The 21,915-nt window shown below is 46.6% G+C and overlaps 1 protein-coding gene across 7 annotated transcripts in view; it reads right to left on the minus strand.

The window, feature by feature from the left end:
* LOC142572926 (uncharacterized) overlaps positions 1–21,563 on the minus strand; it is a 102,789-nt gene extending 81,226 nt beyond the window's left edge. For 2 of the 7 annotated variants that reach the window (XR_012826166.1, XR_012826167.1), the window contains exons 1-2: positions 20,859–21,161; positions 15,968–16,075 (exon numbers count right to left, since the gene is read on the minus strand). Coding sequence is in view for 2 of the 7 variants with exons in the window: in XM_075682384.1 (XP_075538499.1) it covers positions 15,968–16,075; positions 20,859–21,271 (521 nt within the window). In the remaining 5 variants the exon portion in view is untranslated. Of the gene's footprint in view, positions 1–5,133; positions 9,165–15,967; positions 16,076–18,490; positions 18,669–20,858 lie in introns of those variants that run through there. The other 5 variants (XR_012826164.1, XR_012826165.1, XM_075682384.1 and 2 more) reach the window with 5 other exon arrangements.
* Between the last annotated feature and the right edge of the window lie 352 nt (positions 21,564–21,915).

Consider the following 21,915-nt stretch of genomic DNA (forward strand, 5'->3'; position numbering starts at 1 on the left):
CGTAACACCCTTTTCGTTCTTTTTAGCGGGAAAGTATTTTTTTAGAAATCGTTTGTGAAAGGCACCACTCAACCTTTCCAGGTATATTTGTCGGAGAGGCGAAAATTGCCTTTATAAGCAATTGCGACTCCAAGTGTCAAATTAATATATCAATTTTTTATTGTTTAGGTAATTACATGACAATTTGTGCGAAACAAAAGCAACAAAATATTTAAATTGTCTTTTCTTTGAAGTAGCAAGACAAGCACTCTTTTTCTGATATCCGACCTTCAAGTGTTGGTATTAAATGCAATGCCTTTATACGTACTTTTCCAAAAGAGCGCCTGGAGTAGTTCGTAGCGCTAACATATTTTGTAGGAAATTTCTTTAGGTTAGGGGGGTTACCTCTAAATTGGAGCATTTTTTTAGGATTTCTGCAAAGCCAACGTTGGTTTATTACACATCCGTTTGAATTTCGCAACTGAAACATTCGTTCTAACTTTCATAACAAAATAATTAATGAATCTGTCACGTCAATATCGCGATCTGCTCAGCAAGCTCTGTCGAGCTTTTTTGATAATCCACAAATAGCGCTACGCGTTCCATAGATAGTTGACGTTTACGATTTATTTTTCTCTAGGAGCCATACTGCACCGCAACTGAACGACCACGCATTTCTACCAGAAACAGCTAAACAAACATTTCGAGCTATTTCCTGGCGCACCATGCGCTTTTCTTTCTTTTTCAATCTATTTAGTGTGCAAAATTGAAGTGACCCACACTACCTGCCACCGATGAAGTCTCCGATGAACCAGAGCCCCTTCCGGTCGCAGATCGAGCGCTGAAGGACCTGTCCTCCCTGGTATGGGTAGGAACGGCGAGACAGCGCGCAGCAGCACCGGAAAGGCGCCGCTTTGAGCCATGTCCCGGCGTTACCCTGCAACAGCTTGCCACCGGGAACCGCGGAAGCCAGCGCGCCACCATGGAGGCTGCCTGCTGTGAAGATGGTCGCGGCCTGCCACGACAGCTTCGGGGCAGACACGTTGCCTCCTCGGCCCGCTCGGTGCGCCTTCCGAACGAGTCCGCGTGGAAGCTTGATTCACGCGCATTCGTTTCTCGAGCGTCTCGGGTTCGAGCCCGTTCGCGTGGCCACGCGGTGGAACGCGGCCAGCTCCTGCTTCCTCTTTTTCGATTTGCCTCTCAATTGTGCGTGAAGCGCCTTCGACCAAACATGAACGCCTACAAAATCATAACGATGAACAGCTTTGAAAGCGTGGCACTTTCTGTGGTATACACCATATTCTTCCCTGAAAATGCTGTTAGAGGGCTGGTGTTCCGGTAAAGTAAAAGGAGGAAACGTGGCAGATGACATGCTGAGTAATTGCGTACGATCTCACTTTCGATAAAAGAGCACACTCCTGGTAGTATATTGACACGTGTATCTTTTCGTAGTGTCCTCTTTTCACCGGTTAACAAACGTTGTACATTGGCGCCTGGAACAAGACGCACTTTTCGGTAACGAAAGCGGATACGTGTTAATTTCTAGGATTATCATCATCATGTTACAGCAACGTGTACCTGAAAAAACGCAATAAGAATGCAACAAAAGTAAGCGCCGATTGGCCTTTGGATGCTCTCTAGATGAGACCTCAGATCACCCCTATATTTTATTGTATATTTTAATATATGTAATAATGTAATATAATAATGTCATATTGTAATAATACAGCATATGTAATCCAGAAATCAAACAATTATCTGCTATAACGCAAGAATGCATAACAGAGCGGTAGCGCAGTTATGCAACGAGAATATTGAAACGTGAACGCTGTATTCGATGAAGTGCGGAAGACTTTCAGCGCAGTTTGTTTCTAGCTAGTGCGAAGAAGAACGCAACACAATAGAGCGTCTTCGAGCTTTCTACAAAATCGGCTTCGATATTTATCTTCTTAAATGTAGGCGCAACGAATAAAGGCAAATGTGACAAGGGACAGAAATAAATAGTTGTGTTTTACCGATAAATTGCTGATAGATTCATTTAACTAAAACGCTACATTAACTATGCTTCTGTAGGCGATGTTTGTTTCTGTGTTGAGATGCTAGGTGAAATATTTTACGTCGAACCATCCGATTGCACAAATAGTGTTTTTGCAATCTAGTTGATCAACATTCTTGTATTCTGTTGGCGCGGAGAAGACCGTACGAACGACGAAATTCCGATCTTTGCTAACGACATCACGTAATGGTCAAAACCCAGTAATCTTGATACGCAATTCCAACAGCCGTAAAATTCTCCTGACGCCCATCATGCATACATATACAGGATGCTAGCCTCATACTGTGAGCGTGGAATTCTTGCTACAATCATCTGGTTAAAGAATTAAGGGGGAAATGGGTCTCCGAAGATAACTTATAGCTATATACAATGTCCGATACTTCATGCCGTAAAGTGAAGCGTTTTGTACGTTTGACCTTTAAACACATTATTCGTGCTAGGGTGCAAACTGGTTAAGGTGACTTCGACTTGGACTCTGCACTTCATGCGGAGAACTGCGTCAGAGGGGTTGGACCCGTGAAAAGGTGACATGGCGGCTCTTTCCTTCTTTTCTCCCATGTTATTGTCTATCAACCGCAGTTCCACCGACTGACATCTCAACAATCTTTAATGTCCTCAACAGAGAAGCCAAGCGGACAATAACTGCATTGCTGCGAAGTTTCTGCACGAAGTAGGCCTGCACGTATTTAAGCATATTATTACACCGTGTGGCAATCACTGCGGTAACAAAAGTTCGGCATTGTGTTACATTCTTTTAATGGCAATGCATGAAGTTACACGGTCCGACGGGTCAGTCATAGCGGGCCGCAGCTTCCTCAACGACAAATGCCCTAGAAAATGACATGCCCTAAATGTTTCGTCAGTATTGTGAAATGACGGGACTTCATAAGAACAAATTTCATTATGTGAATGGGCTTCCTTGTCTATATTACTGGACCGGCGTGAGCTCTAAACCGGGTGACGCAATGCTCAGTTGCTCGGCGCAATCTAGAGTGCCACCAGCATGGTTTCAGCAGTATTTTTCCACCGCGCCAGATGGTGGCGTAGTCTTATATAAAACAACAATCCTTCCAACTATGAGTTTTTATTTTTATTTAGGAGGATTTGTCGCAAAGCATATGGCTAGAAAAGATAACTTGGGAAGTCAATACTCCGAGTTGCAGACATGTAGAGCCTAGGTGTTAGTGGCACATACCCACTGTGACTCAACGAGGTGGCGCAAGGGAAGGCACGAGGATTAGTGTGCCGTGTACTCCCCGAAAGGGCTGCATCTCCCGCTCCTGAGCACAGGGACCAGCTGTTAACCTAAAACGAAATCACCAAGCACTATTACCTAGGGCGCAGGGCATTCCCCCTGCCACATTCTAAATTAAATAGGCCACAGGCGGTTACATTAAGGCTTCTGCAGACACGTACGTACCCTAACCCGGTCATCATGAATAAAATTAATCCGGACTGCGGGGTTTCACTCTATTGTAGTAAGTGTGGGGGTTTGCTCGATTTAGAACACATGCTTTGGCGCTGCTTGGCATTGGTCGGTGATGGTTCTCGAGGTGAACAGTGGTGGCAGCGGATGCTGCACAGTGAAGTGCTGGCGGACCAACTCAGGGCTGTCCAGAGGGCCCGTGTGACGGCAGAGGGGCTCGGCCTCTCTGTACCGATGTGGGAGCGGCCCGCATCAGTCCCAGACTGATCCCTCAGGGCCTAAATAAAGCTATTCATATCATACCATACCGCCTTGGATTGGATTGGGCACTTGGATTGGGCATTAGGATCCATGTTATACTGTCTCTTGGGTTGTGGGCACTAGGAGACTGCAATAGAAACGTATTTGATGCCATATTTTAATTTGCAAGTGAAACAAAGAGAGTGCCATGCTAATCTCATTGTTTTACTTTCCTCAATATGTACACAAATATATTAAATTCAAAGTCTAAAATAATACAGCCTTAAAATTTATAACGATTAGTATCTATTTGATATCATTTCTAAATTACAAAATTCTATTTAAGTATTATTCCCTTCTTACCTTCTGCCACCCGATTCATGGTCGATCCCCCAGAGTGGGTGGTGCCATTTCACTAGGGAACAAGAACAAGAATGATCCGGCAGTTTTGGCTGTGGTGGCCTCCAGTGGCGGCTCGAAGTCCTTGGGCTCGGGTGGCATCTTCGTCTTTCCAGACGGCTTAGAGCTGGTTTTTCAGCTATGAACTTCTGCAAGCGGCCTCCCAGCGGCGGCGACCCCGACGGAAAAGGTCCCCGGCGGCCCGTGCACTTGGGGCGGCGTTGGGAAGAAGAGAGCTCGAGGCTTAATGCACGCTGGTAACGGCCGCGGCTAAGGACACGTCGCGAACGGTGGCGGTTTTAGTACCGTTGTTGCCGGCACGTTCACAGAGAACTGTGTCGCAGCGTTGCTCTGTGTCCGCACGCTTTAAAAGCTTCAGTCGGGTATATTACTGGGTAACAGTGATGCAAGAGGGCCGGGCTAGGGTGAGTGTGTGTACACACTAAGCATAAGGTGGCGGCCTCGTTCCTGTTTAATGTATTGTGCGGTAAAGAGAATGTGCGTCTTTCGACTCTCTAGTGTTGGGTCAGGTCTCTGAACGTGGTCAGGCATCGTCCCACGCCCTTTATGATTATCGTTCTTGCTGCGTTTTTTGTCGTATAGTGTCCCGATCTGGCAGATCCGACGCCCCTCTCTCGGGTGCGGCCACATAATCTACGGCGGCTCGGCCTGTGAGACCTCGAGCCACGGCATGGGCCGCCTCTTGGCCCACGAGCGGTACATCAGTGTGTGCCGGGGTCCAGAGGAGGAAGACTGTATAATTTTGGTGTTGCGAGGGCGATGTCGAGCTGCCGTCGTCACAGCTTTGGAGTATGCGGGCCGCTTCCCGCGAGACGCGGCCGCGCGCTAAGCCGCGGATCGCCACCTGAGAATCACTGATCAGGTTCAAAGCGCTCGGCAATGTGGCGAGGTCTAGAGACTCGAGAGGCCTTTCAGTGAGAATGGATGACAGGGCTAGAAGGCATGAAGGATACGTAGTCCCTTGTTTGTTACAGATGTGACAGAGAAGGGAGTATCTCAGAACAGCAAAATAATAATAATAATAATAATAATAATAATAATAATAATAATAATTGTGGAATGTGGCATCAAAACCTCCGTAAATTCAACCTCATTATGGCGTGTTGGATATGATCGAGAATTCTAGGGAAACTGCAGTCGCAGGGTTTCTGAATTCGGTAACATGTGTTGTAGACGTTTTATTAAGGCAGAAATTTGTGTTTTGCTTAGGCAATGTAAGCCGTAATCAGCAAAGCGTAAACTCCGGAGGGTCTGGCAATAGAGTACGGCATTTCAGTGAAATATAATGCACAGTGACCGGGTACGCAAATTAGTTTTAATGGTGGACTAAACAATGGCACGTCAGCAATATAATCGAGTCTGTTCTCCCAGTAAGCGCCGAGTACAACAATAGCAAATCGTAAAACAGTGGATGCTGGCAGATATTATGGTAACTTCTGCAAGGCTATACTGTTAGCCAAATATGCGGCATGAAAAATAGGTGTCAAATCTGGCAGCCGAAGCTACAAAGACCAGCCAAAATGTGCAGAGAATATGCCAACTCTCATCTCATCGCATATGATACCAGCATCAGTTGCACCTATCTTACTTCCCTGTGCATACACGTCACATTACCGTTGTTCTTGTTTCCTATCGAGCATGAAGCTCCCATCAACTATCGAAAAGGGTGGGGGTGGGGGCATTACCATATTTAGGTAAAAAAGCACCGTGCATGCCAGTCCTCCTTGGCTGTGCTCCACTACTAGCCATACAGGGGCAAACTAGACTGTTAAGTGGACAGCGGTCACCTTAATTCTCCTTCCAATTCTCATGGAGGCGTCAAAGGAGACGCCTCGGCGAACACAGCATCCAAGTCAAAAAGGTTGCAGGCTACTTTCCTGTCCAAACAATATGGCGGCTGAGCAGGGTGCTTGGAAACTCAACGGGATTGTCGTCCGCCCACAGGAAAACGTAGACACACTCTCCAATGCCCTTTAGTGTAAGTCATATTGTGCTCTTCATAGTTTCGGAGTGACAAAAAAAGTTAAATACACAACAAAATTGTATACATTTCTAAACATTTTCTTTGTCTCCGCGTGGTGGCGTCACGTCACAGAAGTGTCTTCCAAACGGCTCGAAACGCATTGCATTACTCGACTTCTAAGCTGTCTCGGCTCCATCCTTAGCTATACACGTAGGCTGTCTCCGATTCTGGCCAGAATTGGGACACACGCCTAGTTCATCGCTGCCCGCCGTGTTTGTTTAGTGGCTTTGGTTTTGCGCTGCTAAGCACGAAGTTGAGGGATCCAATCCCGGCCCTGGCGGCTGCATTTCGATGGAGGCGAAATGCAAAAAACCCGCGTACTTAGACTTAGGTGCACGTTAAAGAACCGCAGGTGGTCAAAATTATCTATGGCGTGCCTAATTGGTTTTGTCACGCGAAACCCCAGCATTTAATTTTAGATCATTAGGTTGAGTTCCGGTTGCATCCGCCGATTTACTCTACTTTTCGGCGCAGCTTGCAGGCGGCGCACTGTGTCGGCAAGTTTGTGACACAAAGTTGCCACCTGCCGTGCGTCAGCAAATAATGGCCAAGGGCGCTATAACGTAAAACTATTCCAAACTTTTCTAATTCAAATCTTCAATCAGCCCTCCGCGTTTGGTCAAAAACTTTTTTGGACCAAGCAGACTTCACTTGTCTGTCACGCGACGTCACGAAAACTGCGATAGCTCCTGATTTGACATGACGTGTACACACTGACTATGCATGATTTGACCAAGCAAAAGAAAAATATTTACTTCTGATTCGACGCCTTTTCGCCAGTAGCCCTCGGCTATTGATGAAAAGTTTTCGGGCTGCACCAACTTCACCTGCCTGTCACACGACGTCACGAAGCCGCGAAGATTCACCGCGTCAGAGTGACGTCTACGCGTTAAAGATGCATTAATATGCTGGACAAAACTGAATTTTATTCCGAATAGCCGCAGGTTGCCCCTTCCCGAAAGGAATAAAGGATGACTGCCGCCGATCGTTCAGGCGCTGGCTACTCGCACCTGCCTGAGACCATAGGTTTATTTGCCTATAATAAAACTTTTTCCGTGGCCATGTAATGTTTTCGAGCACTTTCGGCACGTTTACGACCTCGCTTTGCCAACTCTTCGTTGCTGAAGATTCGTTTTAGCGATATTCTTAGCCTTCCGTTGCACGCCGCGCTTATTTTAGACAAGCCACCGCCACCAAAGTTAGGGAAAGCGGACAAATCGTATGCCCCGGCATCACTCTCTTCATCCGGTTACCTATTTTCACTGTGCTGGCTCGGCCCCATCGGAACCCTCTCCCCTTCAGCGTGTTCTTCGCTTCCTGGCAGCTAGTTACATACGAAATACCACTCAATGTAGGCAATGTTGTATTCGTTCCGAAAGCAAAGCAAAATGACCTCCTATAATCTTCGAGAGCATTTGATTGAGCAGTTCAGGCAGCGCTGCGGGTGACCGCCCGATGCTTGCGTCGGCGGTTACGCAAATTTGATGTCTGGCGACTGAAATAAATACATATTGAAATAATTTGATACTATACGGCCCCAAAATAAAAGGACAACCGAACGCACTGTATCTTTTGGTATGTCATTTATTTACCAGATATACTAAAGCAATCTTTGTGAAACTACCAGCACATGCGGTTGAATTACGCACTTTGTAAACAAAGAGACTATATGTACTATATGGCTCTTAATGCAACAAAAATCTGTTCACAGTTTATGAACTTTCAATCTTTTGTGCCGACTGTAATAAGAGTTGCGCTTTAGTGCATTTTCTTGTGTGCAATAAAACACTATCCCAGAAAACCGTCGCAGCTCTTGTACACATAAAATAACGCCCTATGAGCTCGGTTCGCAAGATTGTGACTCAATTCAACAATACAAGGTTGACGTGTTTCACTGGCGTACAATAGACTCACATGAAGGCTTTTTGCAAGACATCGTCTGGCTTTGGTTGACATTTGTTAGGAAGGTCGGAAACAAACAAAAGTTCTCCCAGGCAAGCAAACAAGCCTTCCAGGACACTTGGGAATAAATATACAGCATAAATTGAAATGTTCAAGAATATTAGCATAACCGTCTAAACTGAGTAATATATATATGTAGGACAAAATAAATATAGACGGGCACTTACGCTACAGTTTAAAGCAGACGCTAACAATCATCGCAATATGAAGAAACCAACGAAATAGCCTAGTACGAATTGGCTGCGCTGCGCGATCGAATAAACCTACAGCAAGGTTCATTTGGTTGAAGAGGTTTATGATGATGAGGTCTGGCTTTGGTTGATGGTTGTTTGGAAGGTCGCTCGATGAAATAAAATTTTGGCAAACCTTCTGAAACGCTTAGGCAAACCTTCCGGAACTCTTTGGCAAGCCTTCCTGAACTCTTTCAAACGAATGAATTATTACGCAGAAAACTAAACGATAAATGTTAACGAAGATAATAACGCATAAATTGATAAATACATAGCGGGCCAAATACATGGGCGCACGTAAATACGCTAAAATAAGAAACTGGCGCGAACGATAGTCGCTACGGGAAATAGACGCAAGAAATCACGCGTACATATACCGCCACCACAGCAAGGGGAGCTAGACCCGCGCTGGACATCTCGCCGCTAAATACACTTGAAATTGCGGGACTGACGACACCGAGGCCGAAACACTCCTGATGAATGGTGGAGTTCTCGGTGTGCTGTATCGGAGGTGTTCCAGCGGCGAACAAGTGTTAATCAGCCGTCGCCGGCGGCACTTCTTGGCGATAATCCCCTGCTTCGCCCTCGCCCGCTTCCGCATGCGCCGTGGCCACTTAAGCCTGTGCGCTCTCCAGTGTGGCTTTCGTGACCTCCAACGGGCTGGCCTTGTACACTGGTGGCCGAGGAGACTACAGGCGCGTGCGCGAACACGGCCATCAAAAAGGTGGTGGCCGAGTCAGCTCCTCTGGGCAGAGGGCATTACCCACGCCTCGCCGGTGTGCCCAGGGGGGATGTGTTGTCCGGCTTCAGTGTTGCGGTGTGCGTGAACTGCGAAACAAATGCCGCGTCGTGTGTCCCATTAGGACTGATTTGCTACACAGGCAATGGGATTGCATAGCATTCGCGTAGAATTACATAAACAACGTCAGAATCACGCGAGCTCTTCTCAATATGCAGTACCCAGTATTCCGCGGTGCTTTTGTAAGCTAGTGGTTCATTCTGATTCTTCAACATGGACTACTGACGACTGAAAGCGGTCTAAGCAAAGGTAATCAAGAATCCATACGGTAAAAAAAAACATTGACGGAATACTGATTGATTAGAGTGATTTCCTAAATGAACTGTAAATTAAATAGTGCCTGCTGTTGGACGAAACGGTCGTACATCGTTAAATGAGGGGCTACGAAAAAGAGAAACATGGAAAAGATGAGCATTATAGACGGGCGCACTCGCGACTGGGTTCATTCAGAAGAACGCGTACAATTATATTTTCATGTCTGCAAAATTTTGGCCTCCGAGCGTGCTAGATCTGATCAGGTATCAGTGACACAATCATCTTTCTTGTTCCTTATGAATAAGGCCTCATGCAACTTGCGACTGCTTGAGAAAGTTTTTGTTCTTGCCAACAAAGGCCGGCACCGATCATCCTTTGTATAGCCAAAAGGTACTCGTGATACACGCGATACACGGCTAGGTTAGCCGGGTCAAATTAGACCCTTTCCCGCCCTTTCTCGAAAGCTGCAGCTTGCTTCGTCGTTCATTTATACATCGCCCTTATAGCGGGTATAAACCTTCCCACGTGTCATGGCGATTTCGTATACAACCCCAGCCGAGCACCCGACGAAATGAGTGGCGTGGCGCTTAGCGCAGTCTCGCACGATCCTTTCTGAGGGGGTGATCCAGGGGCACAGTGAGGCCAAGTTGCGCCGGCCGGAAGATACCACTGATATACCGTAGCGATTGGCTACATTCTTCCGGTTATGAGACACCGTATCAATATACGGGACCGGTCTGATCTCTTTCCACTGCCGCGACCTTACCGGGGTGCTCTAGCCTTCAATTTCTGCAGGTGCTTCTCCGCCACAGCAACCAGGACTGAAAGAGTGATAGAAGCTTTGAACAACCTATCAACTTGATTGTTCAGGCTTTCATGTACCAGGTGAACACATTACTTGTCCAAGGCTCCCTTCAAATAAAATATACCAGTAACCACTTTTACCGCCTTGGCATGTGCAGGTTCATACAACAGGTCTTTTGGGCTCCTGGCGTCCACATCCAAAGCGTGTGATCTGGTGTTCGAGTCAGGTTAATAGGTCTTCAAGTAGTTTAGAACAGGTGTTATGGAGCAAAATCCGTCGATAGTTAGCAGGGAATAATTTTTTGCTGGATTTACTTTGTAGAAACTACATAACCAACCTTCCCAACCTCTCCGCCTTTCATTCTTTAGCCGGATCATGTGTATCGATAAACTATGCAGCATATTCTAGCTGATGGTACAGGTGTTTTTAAAAATATTGCACTATTGAGTAAAACCTCGAAAATAATGATTTTTGCCTTCCGTTGAGATAGATAATCCTACACTCGGACGTTCAGCATGCTCGAATCCACTATGACTAAAATGTCGGCTTCACATGTACGTTTTTGAGGAAATTGATTGATTGATTTCCAAGTCGCAACACATACATGAGACCGTCGTTGGCTCTGTGGTAGAGGCTGCTTCAAGCCGCGGCGTTTCAATTCGTTAAGTGTTTTAGAGGTGTGCTCGTCTGCAGGGCATGCTCTGGAAGCTCCTTTTATCACTGCTTGGCAGCCGCTGCCCGTATGCTGCGAGGTTCAGAGGTTCCGCACTGTCGCCATTTCAAGATTGCGATGAGTGCATGCCGGAATCATTCCTTGAGCATGGTCAGCACCACGCGTGCACTCATAAGCAAAAGTCACAAAGCGACCGGCATCTACAAATAAATAAATAAATAAATAAATAAATAAATAAATAAATAAATAACTAAACAAAATAAATAAATGTGCGTTTCCGCCACAGCCCCGCAACGTGGAATTCGTTTAATACACTGCATTGGGGCAATGATCACACACACGTCATCTAAACCCCTTTACTTAAGCGGCCGTGCCCAGTCTGGTAAGAAAAAAATTAGGATGAACCTTCCTGCACAGGAACTGTCCAAGATATGTGTAGCATTATACGGCGGCCTGCGCGGAGCAGAATGTGTAATGCGTCGTATTGACGTGTTCAGAGTAATTGTGATGTCGCACGCGCTATAGACCTATTTATTTATATACGTTACGAGTGCGAGGACAGAGATGCACAAATTTGCATTGCCGAAAATATACATTCCACACCCCGCCGGCCTTCATATAACGCTGAACATACAATGCAATTCAGCAGTTCTCGTTCAGAATTTTAATTTTTTATTTTTTTTTTTTTTGCGCGATGCTAGGCACGGCTTAACAAAGGTGTTAGCGCCGTCATGGGCAGTGGAGGGGGACGGCTACCCGTGCATGCATAATTATTGCACGAGGAGAATATTCTCATTTTGGGGCCCATTTAGCCCCTTTCCATCCTGACGGGTCGGTTGTCTAACAGGGTGTTAGATGTTTCTCGCTATTCACCTTTCATAAAAGGCTTAGCTATTTCTGGATTAGCTTTAACGCCTTTTCCTACGAATAACTTATAGGGAACACCATAATTGAATGGGCTTGCAGAATTGTTTGTGCTATGCCATCTATTGTTATCGCGGACAATGCGTCGTTTGCCAATGTACTTCGGATTGCAGTTATGAATTGTGCATGAAATGGCCGCTGCCTGCGCATTGCCGCCTTGTATTAAGAGAATTGTTTTCTGGCTTCACAAACAATTTTTCAACCGATTCACCATACCATGCCACGCATTAAAATGTCGCTAAAACGTTGGCCTTCACATTTTCGCTAGCAAATTGGTATTCCAATATACTCGTAAACTAAGTGCCCTGGCTTGCCGTGTTTCCCATCTTTGGGCAGCAAGGCGGTTCGCACGACAACGTGCGTGGAGTGGCTCCACGCCTGCATGATTGCGAAATCTCAAGCCATGCCTGTCCACCGAAGATTCCGTAGCTGTTGCTTGATCTGCTAGGGAGCGGGTGAGGCGCGGACAGCTTCTTATAAAATGACCGATGCGCACCTCCTACGAAGGCTTCTGAGCAAAAGACCGAACGGCACAATGCACGCTCAATAAGCCCACATGGGCTACTTGGTTAGGCAAAAACACATGACCACATGCAAGCATACAGCAATGGCTCGGCGCCGCGGGAATGCAGATCGCTCAGTGCGACAGTCATCCGAGCCCTTTACGACGTGGAACAACAGCAAGCAACGCGCCAGTGTTCAACAGCCGAGTTATGGGGTGTCAGCATAGGAAGCGGCCTTCTCTTGTAAATGCGTCGCTGTAAGCTGCGCGCGGGTTGTGCAGACACATGCGGGGGAACGAATGACAGCTGTCCCCTGTCCTGTATGACGCGGGTTTGATACAGTTGCGTGTTGGATTTGTCCACACGAACAAAAAGCACATGCAAATCCTTAGCCTCTCCAACTCGAGTACATGCAAAAACTGAGAAGTTGAACCTCGAAAGGTTCCTACTGCAGTGCAGTACAGTGGTGCCTCTACAAGAGAAGAATGTACATAGTGATGGAATGAAGATACATGCCGGAAGCACCGATATTTGTTTGACACGCGGCCTAACGTTTAACTAATTACTTTTCCATGAATTGTTTACGAGCGTATACGGGGTGTCCCAGCTACCTTTAACTAAGATAAATATGTATGTTGGTGTACAAGTTGGTTCGTAGTTTTTAAGGGGTGAGAAAGCACTCCTTCCTCTCTTGTCGTTTCACCTCATTTCGGGACCTGCTGTAGCATAACGATCTGCAGGTGCGGTATAGGAGGACGCGGCAAGTTGTGTTCATGGTCACTAAGGAAGTTAAGAGGCTATTTCATCCTGTTTAGTTGGATAAGTGGGAATTTAGCTTTGCTGTTTAAATATTTAAAGAAGTTCCACAGATGTGGAAATTTCCAGGAAATCCCTAATTCCGCGGTATTAAGGCTTTAGTCTACTATGTATTTATTTTTCTCGCATCAGAAATACATCGATAACTTATTAAAAACTGCCAAGTCACTGCATGCTTATGTGCCACGGCAGCAATAGCTGTATGGATGCCATGCGTAAATCCAGCACGCTGTTGCTCAGAAAGTGTCACGACACTAACACAGGCGGTTCCTTGTAGCGTTCAATGCCAAAACAGGAGTAGCTGTTAAAGTAACAAAATCCAGAATAAAACACCTGAAATTTTCCGGGGCCTTCGACTTTCTCACTACCAGTGTGCTACATTAAAGGCGCCGTCCATTCGCACATGGCATTAGGATTGAGACGCTCCATACAGAGTTACATGAAATTTTTCTTAATTTGTGGACTTTTTTCATGAGTGCGAGAAAAATGGCTTCTCATCCGGTTGGATGCGAAGTAACCCGGACTTGAATGTTGTCAAGAACACTTCCTAATTTTCATTTTCGGAAATGTTTCTCTAGTTTTCTGTATCTGTAAGACTTCAAAAGTTCATTAAACATGACTAGTTATGCAACTACGAAGATGCCAAGAAAGAGTTCTATTTGTTCCATAATGCTGCCATTGACTTGATTTTATTCGTGTTATCTGTGAGTGCACCCGTTTATCTTTAGGCGTTGGCTAGCTTTAGCATGGCGAACTGTATGGTTCCTCTATTTTTCCGGTTTTCTGTGCTGCTTACCCTCTCTCCTATTGTCAATCCGACTGTTACAGCCCAGTCAGCAAAAATTAATCCTCAGTTCCTCCTCTACACCATGTTTATAATAAAAAACTAGTTAGTACTCCTACTGCTACTGCTACGCCAAGGTGGTCATGTCCCCGTCACCCTATGCTTCTGCGAGTTCGACATTGGAGAAGCCTCATCCTCAGGCTCCGCCTTTCGAAGCACAAAGGTGTCCTCACATTTTGTTTCCTCTAATCAGTCGAGTTTTCAACACGTTCACCTGTCGGTGACATGCTTTGGCTTTCGACAATGTAATGGCTAAATCGCGAGCCTGCGCTTCTTGATACTGTCTGACCCATGTATCCGACTTCCGTGATTTGAATATCTTAATGCACCTAAGCCCACAATGACCGATTGTAGCCATATAACCAAAAGCTTGAATGAGGCAAATAACCTAGTTAAAGTATTCACATTGCCGCATCCGCAGTGCGACCAGGATGACGACGATAAGAAGATAACTAGGCATTTAAAGGAAACACAGCGAACAAGAAGTTACTAGCATGCGATATTATACCGCCTATTCATTTCACTGTACCTGCTGACTATTGCGTTCTTCCCTCGTTTCCGACGCCGCGACGCCGACGCCGCGAACCTGATGGTAGGGACTCCTGCTATGACCCACACACGCATCCCAAAGAATCAACCTCTCCTCATCACTCCTGTGCACAGATTCAGCCGCCGCATGCTTGGCTTCAGCCCCTAATTTACGACCATTTCAGCTCCGACCACCACGAAAATTTGTATATCAGCGAACTGCCTTCCTTCACAGATGGCAAGTCCTTCCCAGAGACTTTTCAGCATCCTCACGTTCGGGACATCGTCCGTGAAGTCGCGTTTGAAAACTTTGAGGACAGGCTTGATGAACATGAAAGCATTGCGAATGTCAACGAGTGGAGCGCAGAACAAACAATTCTATACGCTTATTTCCAATAGAAGACTGCGCTCGCACATGGTTCCGGAACAGGGAATCGTGCTGCCAAACCTGGAATGACTTTCGACTTTCGTCGCCAGCTAATGGATAAACTATCCAGTTCCGACCAGTGCGTTTACGCACAACAGCTTATCGAAGTGCGCTTTCCGAAACAACGAAAGCGACCCCATGTATGCCGAGGATATGGCCCGCCTATTTCACTGAGCTGACCCCGATTTGTGTGAGACCGAGAAAGTGCACCATCTCAAGCGAGCAATTAAAGAGCAATTGTTTGCGGGCTTGGTACAAAACCCACCAACCACGATCGACGAATTCATAAGGTGGCAACTATAATCGAGCGAGCCGTTCAGCAACAATGCCGACTCTTTCAGCGCCTGTCCAATAACACACGTATGAGCGCCACCGCTTAGAATCCCTGCATTAGCGAACGCTCATTCGCAGAATATTGTGTGTGAACCTGCCAACCGTGGCTGACCCGTCCACAGTCAGCAGTCGCTTTTGCCATGGAAATCTTACACCAGGAGCTGTGGAAAGCCTTTATATCGCCCAGGCCGTGCCCATAAACACGCCCATTGAGGTTTGCCGATATAGTTAGTGAGCCTCCACTTCCACCTTCGACAACGGGGTTGCATCCGCGACCTGTTATCTCCTCCTCGTGTTAGGAGAGGCCTCGGAGCCGACCACCAGCTCTCCGAACTAACTTGGGACACACTCCCCACCGTCGACAAGTCTGCTTGTACAGCGGTGAACTGGACCACATTGTCCGTAACTTCTCTAATCCAGAAGTCGCGTTAGGAGGCTTTCTGCAGCCAGCTTTCTGCTGCTATGGATACCATCGTGCTGATTTATAAAGTCGGTGAACGAATCCGCTTCGTCACGTCGTCGCCGGCGATCTTGGTCACATCTACGTTTCTCTTTCTCCAGCCGCCAAAGTTTCGTCAAGGCCCATTCCTCTAGTCCTCGCGGGGGAAACTAATGGCAGCAATCTTCGAGGGGAACTTCATTCGGATATATCAAAGGTAAAGGAACGTGTTTCTTACAGGGAATTGCTATCAAGCAAGCGTCAGGAGACAGAGATGCAGCTTACCAGTATTCGGGTCGACGGCGTTTCAACGGGGCGTCTGATGGCGCAACAGGGCTGACTGCTTCAGGATGACGGCGAAGCCCATCAGGTAGTCGCCTCGAGCCAATGTTGCTGTAAGGTGTTCAATTTGGTGGTTAGTGGCTTCTTATGTGACTCTAAAGAGTTGTTATGAGGGGATAAATATGCCAAGTTTAAGCACCCCCAAAGGTTCTGGCTTGTTTCATTGCTAAAAACCTTACCTTTAAGACCATAAAAATTACTCTACATGACAGCGAACTAAAGCCACAGCTGCAGCAATTGAATCACTATTCCGGTTAAGCAAAAGAATTTCTCACATCGAAGTTTATCTCATGCAGCTTACGTTTTCTAAGTCCCCTTGCAGCAAAGGCCGCCCAGGAAAGAAAAGCTGATTTCTTCTTGTAAATGGTTCCCTTGATGTGCGTGAGTATAGGTTATGCAGACTGTTTCTGAAGCACGCAACTTCGCGTGCATGAGATACGGACGGAATGAAGGATCGGTTAAAGCTCTCAGTGCACATAAGACGGGCATGTTTGTTTACCTGCTAGGGATTGAAGGCCACTAAATTGCTCTTTCCTATGTCGGTAAATTGACTCCGAAGCGAGCGTCAATGACTGTGCCCTAATTTTCAACGCATCGGGGGAAAAGAAGCAACAGTGAATGGAGTCTGGGTGCATTGGCCACAAATATGCTATATTTCACGGCTAGCCGCATCCTTCCGTTCACTGGTGCTCTTTGTAGGGGTAATACTTTGGTTCAATTAAACTAAGTCAAAAACACTCCCGTCAGAGAAAATTTAGCTATGTGGAGAAAAGCTGTTGAGAAGTCCATGAAGCTTGCATCAAGGGACGCACGTGTGAGCCAAGATTTTGTAGCGGTATTTTTTCTACGTATACGTGGTGTGCACGCGTTGTCGGCCACACTCGTGGTCGCTTTAGGAGGGCGCATATTGCAAAAAGTGTGACAACCGAAATTGTGAGGCGTCTTGCTGTTACAACAGCAGAATGCAGCAATAGCTGTAAACCGGATACGCCGTCATAAATTTATCGAAATGCAATGAATTTTGACACTGGTTAGTTGAAGATATAACGCTTGTAACATTTTGTCCGTATTGCGACAGGCAGCAGGCCATAGTTTCAAGGGAGTAGCGTTAATATATATGTTTCCATACTGTTGCTAATGCGAGCCATTGCAGGTGGGGATATACGACAGAGCTTGAACTATATCCGGCGCTAGTGTCTTCCGCATCTGCGAGGGAGGTGGTCTAGCCAGTATGGCAATGGTAACAGTACGCATATTTCCCTAAACTTTGTTCTTGCTTTACAGGACTTAATGACGGTGTTAAATATTTTGGTTTGAACAAAATATGGCGTTATACATGCAGCGCGCACTGGTTATGCTGTTCTTGCCTGTGCAAAGGCAGTTGTTGCTTCTGTTCATTCAGAAAACGTATGGTTTGCCATTTGGAAAGATAAATCATAATAAAAAGTCCCAGAAGATATGCCAAGCAACGATCATGATCACCACAAATGTATGTACTACATTCTTCCTTCTCATGGTAACCGAAGAATACTAGTATCAGATGTCAATCTAAGCAATTTTACTAGAAAACTTTACATGGCTGGCGCCACATGACTTTTTTTCCTCTTCACGATTGCTCAGTAGCGGCTGCAGAGCAAGCACTGCCTGGCTGTGTTGCGGCATTCAGACCAAATGGTGCGACCAATATTCAGCCAGAGCATGTGCGACAAACTGCATCGCATAGTGGCAGGCTCGGACGCATTGATATATATAAATTATGAAATACCTCAATTATAAAGAGGTAGATAAACTATTATGCCATACACGTGCAATGCGTTTATCTTGTTCTCAAAGCCTAGTCATTTGTTCCGGAAAAAAATTGATCATTTCAGTCTACGTGTATGGCCAACTGTAGTAGGTAACCAACAGTGCAGTTATAGGGCATTGCATCTAGGCAACTAATGTGTCCACCGGTACAGACATGACAAAATACAAGTTTAGCAGGCTTAAGTTTTTCTTTTAGCTGAAGCAGTCTGCCCTGCTCAGTCGGGTTTATCCTTGTAATTTGCTCACACCGCTCAGCGGGAACGTTAGCGGACAGGCTAATAAGCCTACGTACGACGCTCACATAGGCAGCAGAACGTACAAGCAGTGTCCTTGGTAGAACTCTACGAACGTTCTGCTACGAAGCCGATTGAGCGGAGCGTGACGTAGAGTGTCGTTGACTTGTTTGCCAGTACTCAGCGACCTGGTAGCTCAGACGTCAGGATAGCCGAGGATAGCGTTAACCTGGTCCTCCCAGAGGCTCCTAGGACCCTCAGGGAGTGGCTGCGCGTACGCACTAGCTCGACGGCTGCCCATATGCACAGAAAGGGCCAAGCCACGTCATTTTCCCGCAAGAAGTGCGCAGACTCCGAGACTCTGGAGCATCTCATCTGTGCCTGCTAATCGTTGGCGTAAGAATGTTCAATAGACACCAATACCTACCGACGCCAGGGCCTTCCGACAGGGAAAGGGACTGACGTGCTATTCCCTAATGCGCCTCCAGCTCTCCGCGCTGGCAAGCCTCCTGGATTTCCGAGATGCAACTGGGGGATCGCCACATTGTGAGCACCGCTTGGTATCTGGCATCTTTGCTGAGGACTCCCACCTGGCCACTTCGGCACATGATCGAGTCTACATCATCATCATCATCATCGTCGTCGTCGTCATCGTCGTCTTCGTCGTCAACAGCCTGGTTACGCCGACAGCAGGGCAAAGGCCTCTCCCATACTTCAGCAACTACCCCGGTCATGTACTAATTGTGGCCATGTTGTCCCTTGCAAACTTCTTAATCTCATCCCCCACCTAACTTTCTGCCGCCCCCTTCTACGCTTGCCTTCCATTGGAATTCAGTCCTTAACCCTTAATGATCATCGCTTATCTTCCCCTCCTCATTACATGTCCTGCCCATGCCAATTTCTTTTTCTTGATTTCAACTAAGATGTCATTAACTCGCGTTTGTTCCCTCACCCAATCTGCTCTTTTCTTATCCCTTAACATTACACCAATCATTCTTCTTTCCGTAGCTCGTTGCATCGTCCTCTGTTAGGAATCTACTACCGCTCATACTAACTCTTCCTTTATCCACTTTCACTACCCACTCCCTCTTCCCTGACGACGCTGCACCATGGTGCCTCAAAGATTGCAGAATTATGCGTCATTTCCTTCTGTATATAACTATCACCATCAACTCATAGCGTGTCGTTGACACCTCTGGTAGACGCACTCAAGCAACATCAATTCATGCAGCCACCTCTGTGCATAACATTTCAGCGGTTCCCTGAGCAACGCTCTGTTAAAACACTATTACAACACTTTCCTTTCACCGTCATGCGCAAGGGTCCCTTGAGCACGCTGAACTCTTGAGATTGCAGATTTATTTTTCTGCTGTGACTGACGACTTAGCTGTCGGATTCTGTAATGAAGGCGTTGTGGGTTTCTTTCTTTTTGGAAACTGCCCATAATAACTGTTTGGAAAACGGGATCACGGCAAATATTATGTTTGCCATAGGTATCCTGTTTGGAGCACCTCGCACGGGAGAGTACACGGTGTGATCTTGTTAGCGGAAACATTCTGAACTGAAGCTATCCTAACTTCTCTCTACACTGTAAAGCAAAGTTGACTACTGCCAACTGCGCTGGTGTACAATGACGTCACCACGCCGCGCTCCCACAATCTGCGGGAAGCTGTGCCACAGCATAAAATTACGATGCTCTATCTATTACGCCACGGACGCATGCCTAAAATGCGGAATGAACAATCCTACGAGTTTTCCACGCGCAAATTAGCGTTTTGAGACGCCCGGGGCGTTGGGCGCGTCGTAGAGCAGCAATTATAATAGCCGAGTGCACGAAAGTTCTAGCGGAAAACGAGTTGCGGGACGCATTCATCACCGAAATTCAGTCCGCGTCCCTCACAGTAACTGTGACATTGTGGCATGTTGCTACAAGGCCAAGCACGTCGCATGCTGCGGTTGAGTGCTGTTTCAATGCTGTATAAATCCCGGTCGAAGGACGCGTTCGTCATTGAAATTTGCAGCACGTCTTTCGTCGTACTACGTCATATCGCCATGCCGGCTGAAACTTTCGGTGATTCCAGATGGCATGGCAGGTGGATAATTTGCAGATTACTCAATATGAATGTGGTTTCTTCGCCATTTCTTCCTTCAGGGTGACTAAGGTTGGATGATATCAGCACGTCAGCTAATTAACCAAAATCATTACTAAGTAGTTCAACAGGTAGGCTGGAAATGTCCTGATACAGGATCGCGCCCGGGCAAACGGAAGCGAGTACACTAGTTTTAAAAGAGCTGCTGGTTGCTGTTTACCACCAGAACCGCTCAAACTCATATCTTACGTTGAAGGTTGAAAACATAAAGTACGACATTACAACAAATAATACTTGATAGATGTGTGCGAATATTGGAAACTATACATCAACCACAGTGAAGCCGTGCAGGCGATCTCTGTTACCACTCGGAAGTATGCTGCGTTTAATGGCTAATAGTGCGTGCATCAACTCATAATGGCTCCACCCAAGGTGGACGAAGATTCGTTAAAAAAGAAATTGAGACCACAAATGCCCTGAGGTGGACAAAAATTTCTTCTGAACTGCGAAGGTTTCCGAGAAACCCGCAAGGAGTCTGTATTTTCTTACTGTGGTATGGGTGGATGACAATTTTCCTTCCATGAATCGTCGTTCACCTTGCGGACTTCCGCGGAGTAGAAGTGCCAAGTGCGCAGTATATGCCACAAGTCTAACGCTGTAGTTGATAGTATATCTCTGTTTCTGTATATATAATATTTGACTCACAGTACTTGTCGCCGATGGAACGCTGATGAACCAGCACCTCTCCCGGTCGCAGATGAAGTGCTGCAGGACCTGCCTTGCCTGGTGGAGGGAGAAACCGCGAGACAGCCGGCTGCAGTACCGAAACGGGGCCGCCTTGAGCGAAGTCCCGGGGTCATCCTGCGGTAGCTTGCCACCAGGAACCACGAAAGCCAGCACACCACCGTTGAGGCTGTCTGCTGGGTAGATGGTCCCGGCCTAAGATGGCAGCCTCGGGGCAGCGACGTTGCCTCCACGGTCTCGGTGTGCCTTCCGAACGACTGCGCGTGGAAGCGCGATTCTAGCTCATGCGTTTCTCGAGCGTCTAGTGTTCGAGCATGTTCGCGTGGCAACGCGCTCCAACGCGGCCAACTCCTGCTTCCTCTTTTTCGCTCCATCTCTCAATTGCGCGTGCAGCGTTTTTGGCTCAAAGATGAACACCTACAAAATATTGACAACGAACAGCCTTCTGGGCGTTGAATTTTTGTGCTATACAGCATACTGTTCCCTGAAAATGTTGGTAATGGACTGGCGTTCCGTCAAAGAAAAGGGTGGAGAAAAGAAAAGGAAAAAGGTGGAGGATCACATTCTCAGTAATTCGCTGTTGCAGTATTCTATGAAACGGGCTTGCATGCTTTAAGTGCATTGTCACATTAGGCCGTGTGACATTCAAAAAAGAATAAGAGTTAAGGTGTACATCCTTAGACGAACAAAAAACGTTTAAAGATACAAAATGTTTTACTATGCCGCGTTAGGTGATATAGCTGCGCGCAATATTTACCTTGTGACACGGCGTCATGACCAACAAGATAGTTGAAGAGCTGGCATTGCCTTCCCAGCAGCCTAAGTGATCTGTTTCTCGTTAGCAACTATCGGTCCGTTTAAATCTATATATGGCGTTTATATGGCATTTTTTTCTTTTCTATTGCGTCCTTATTTTCTCACTTGCTGTTTCGAACACGTAGAAACAATAAGAACATGACCCGAACGATGGAATACACAGTTGTGTTCAGGCTATACTTGCTTCTTGATCGAGGATGCG

This window comes from Dermacentor variabilis, chromosome 2 (genome assembly GCF_050947875.1).
Source record: "Dermacentor variabilis isolate Ectoservices chromosome 2, ASM5094787v1, whole genome shotgun sequence".
Classification (NCBI taxonomy): Eukaryota; Metazoa; Arthropoda; class Arachnida; order Ixodida; family Ixodidae; genus Dermacentor; species Dermacentor variabilis.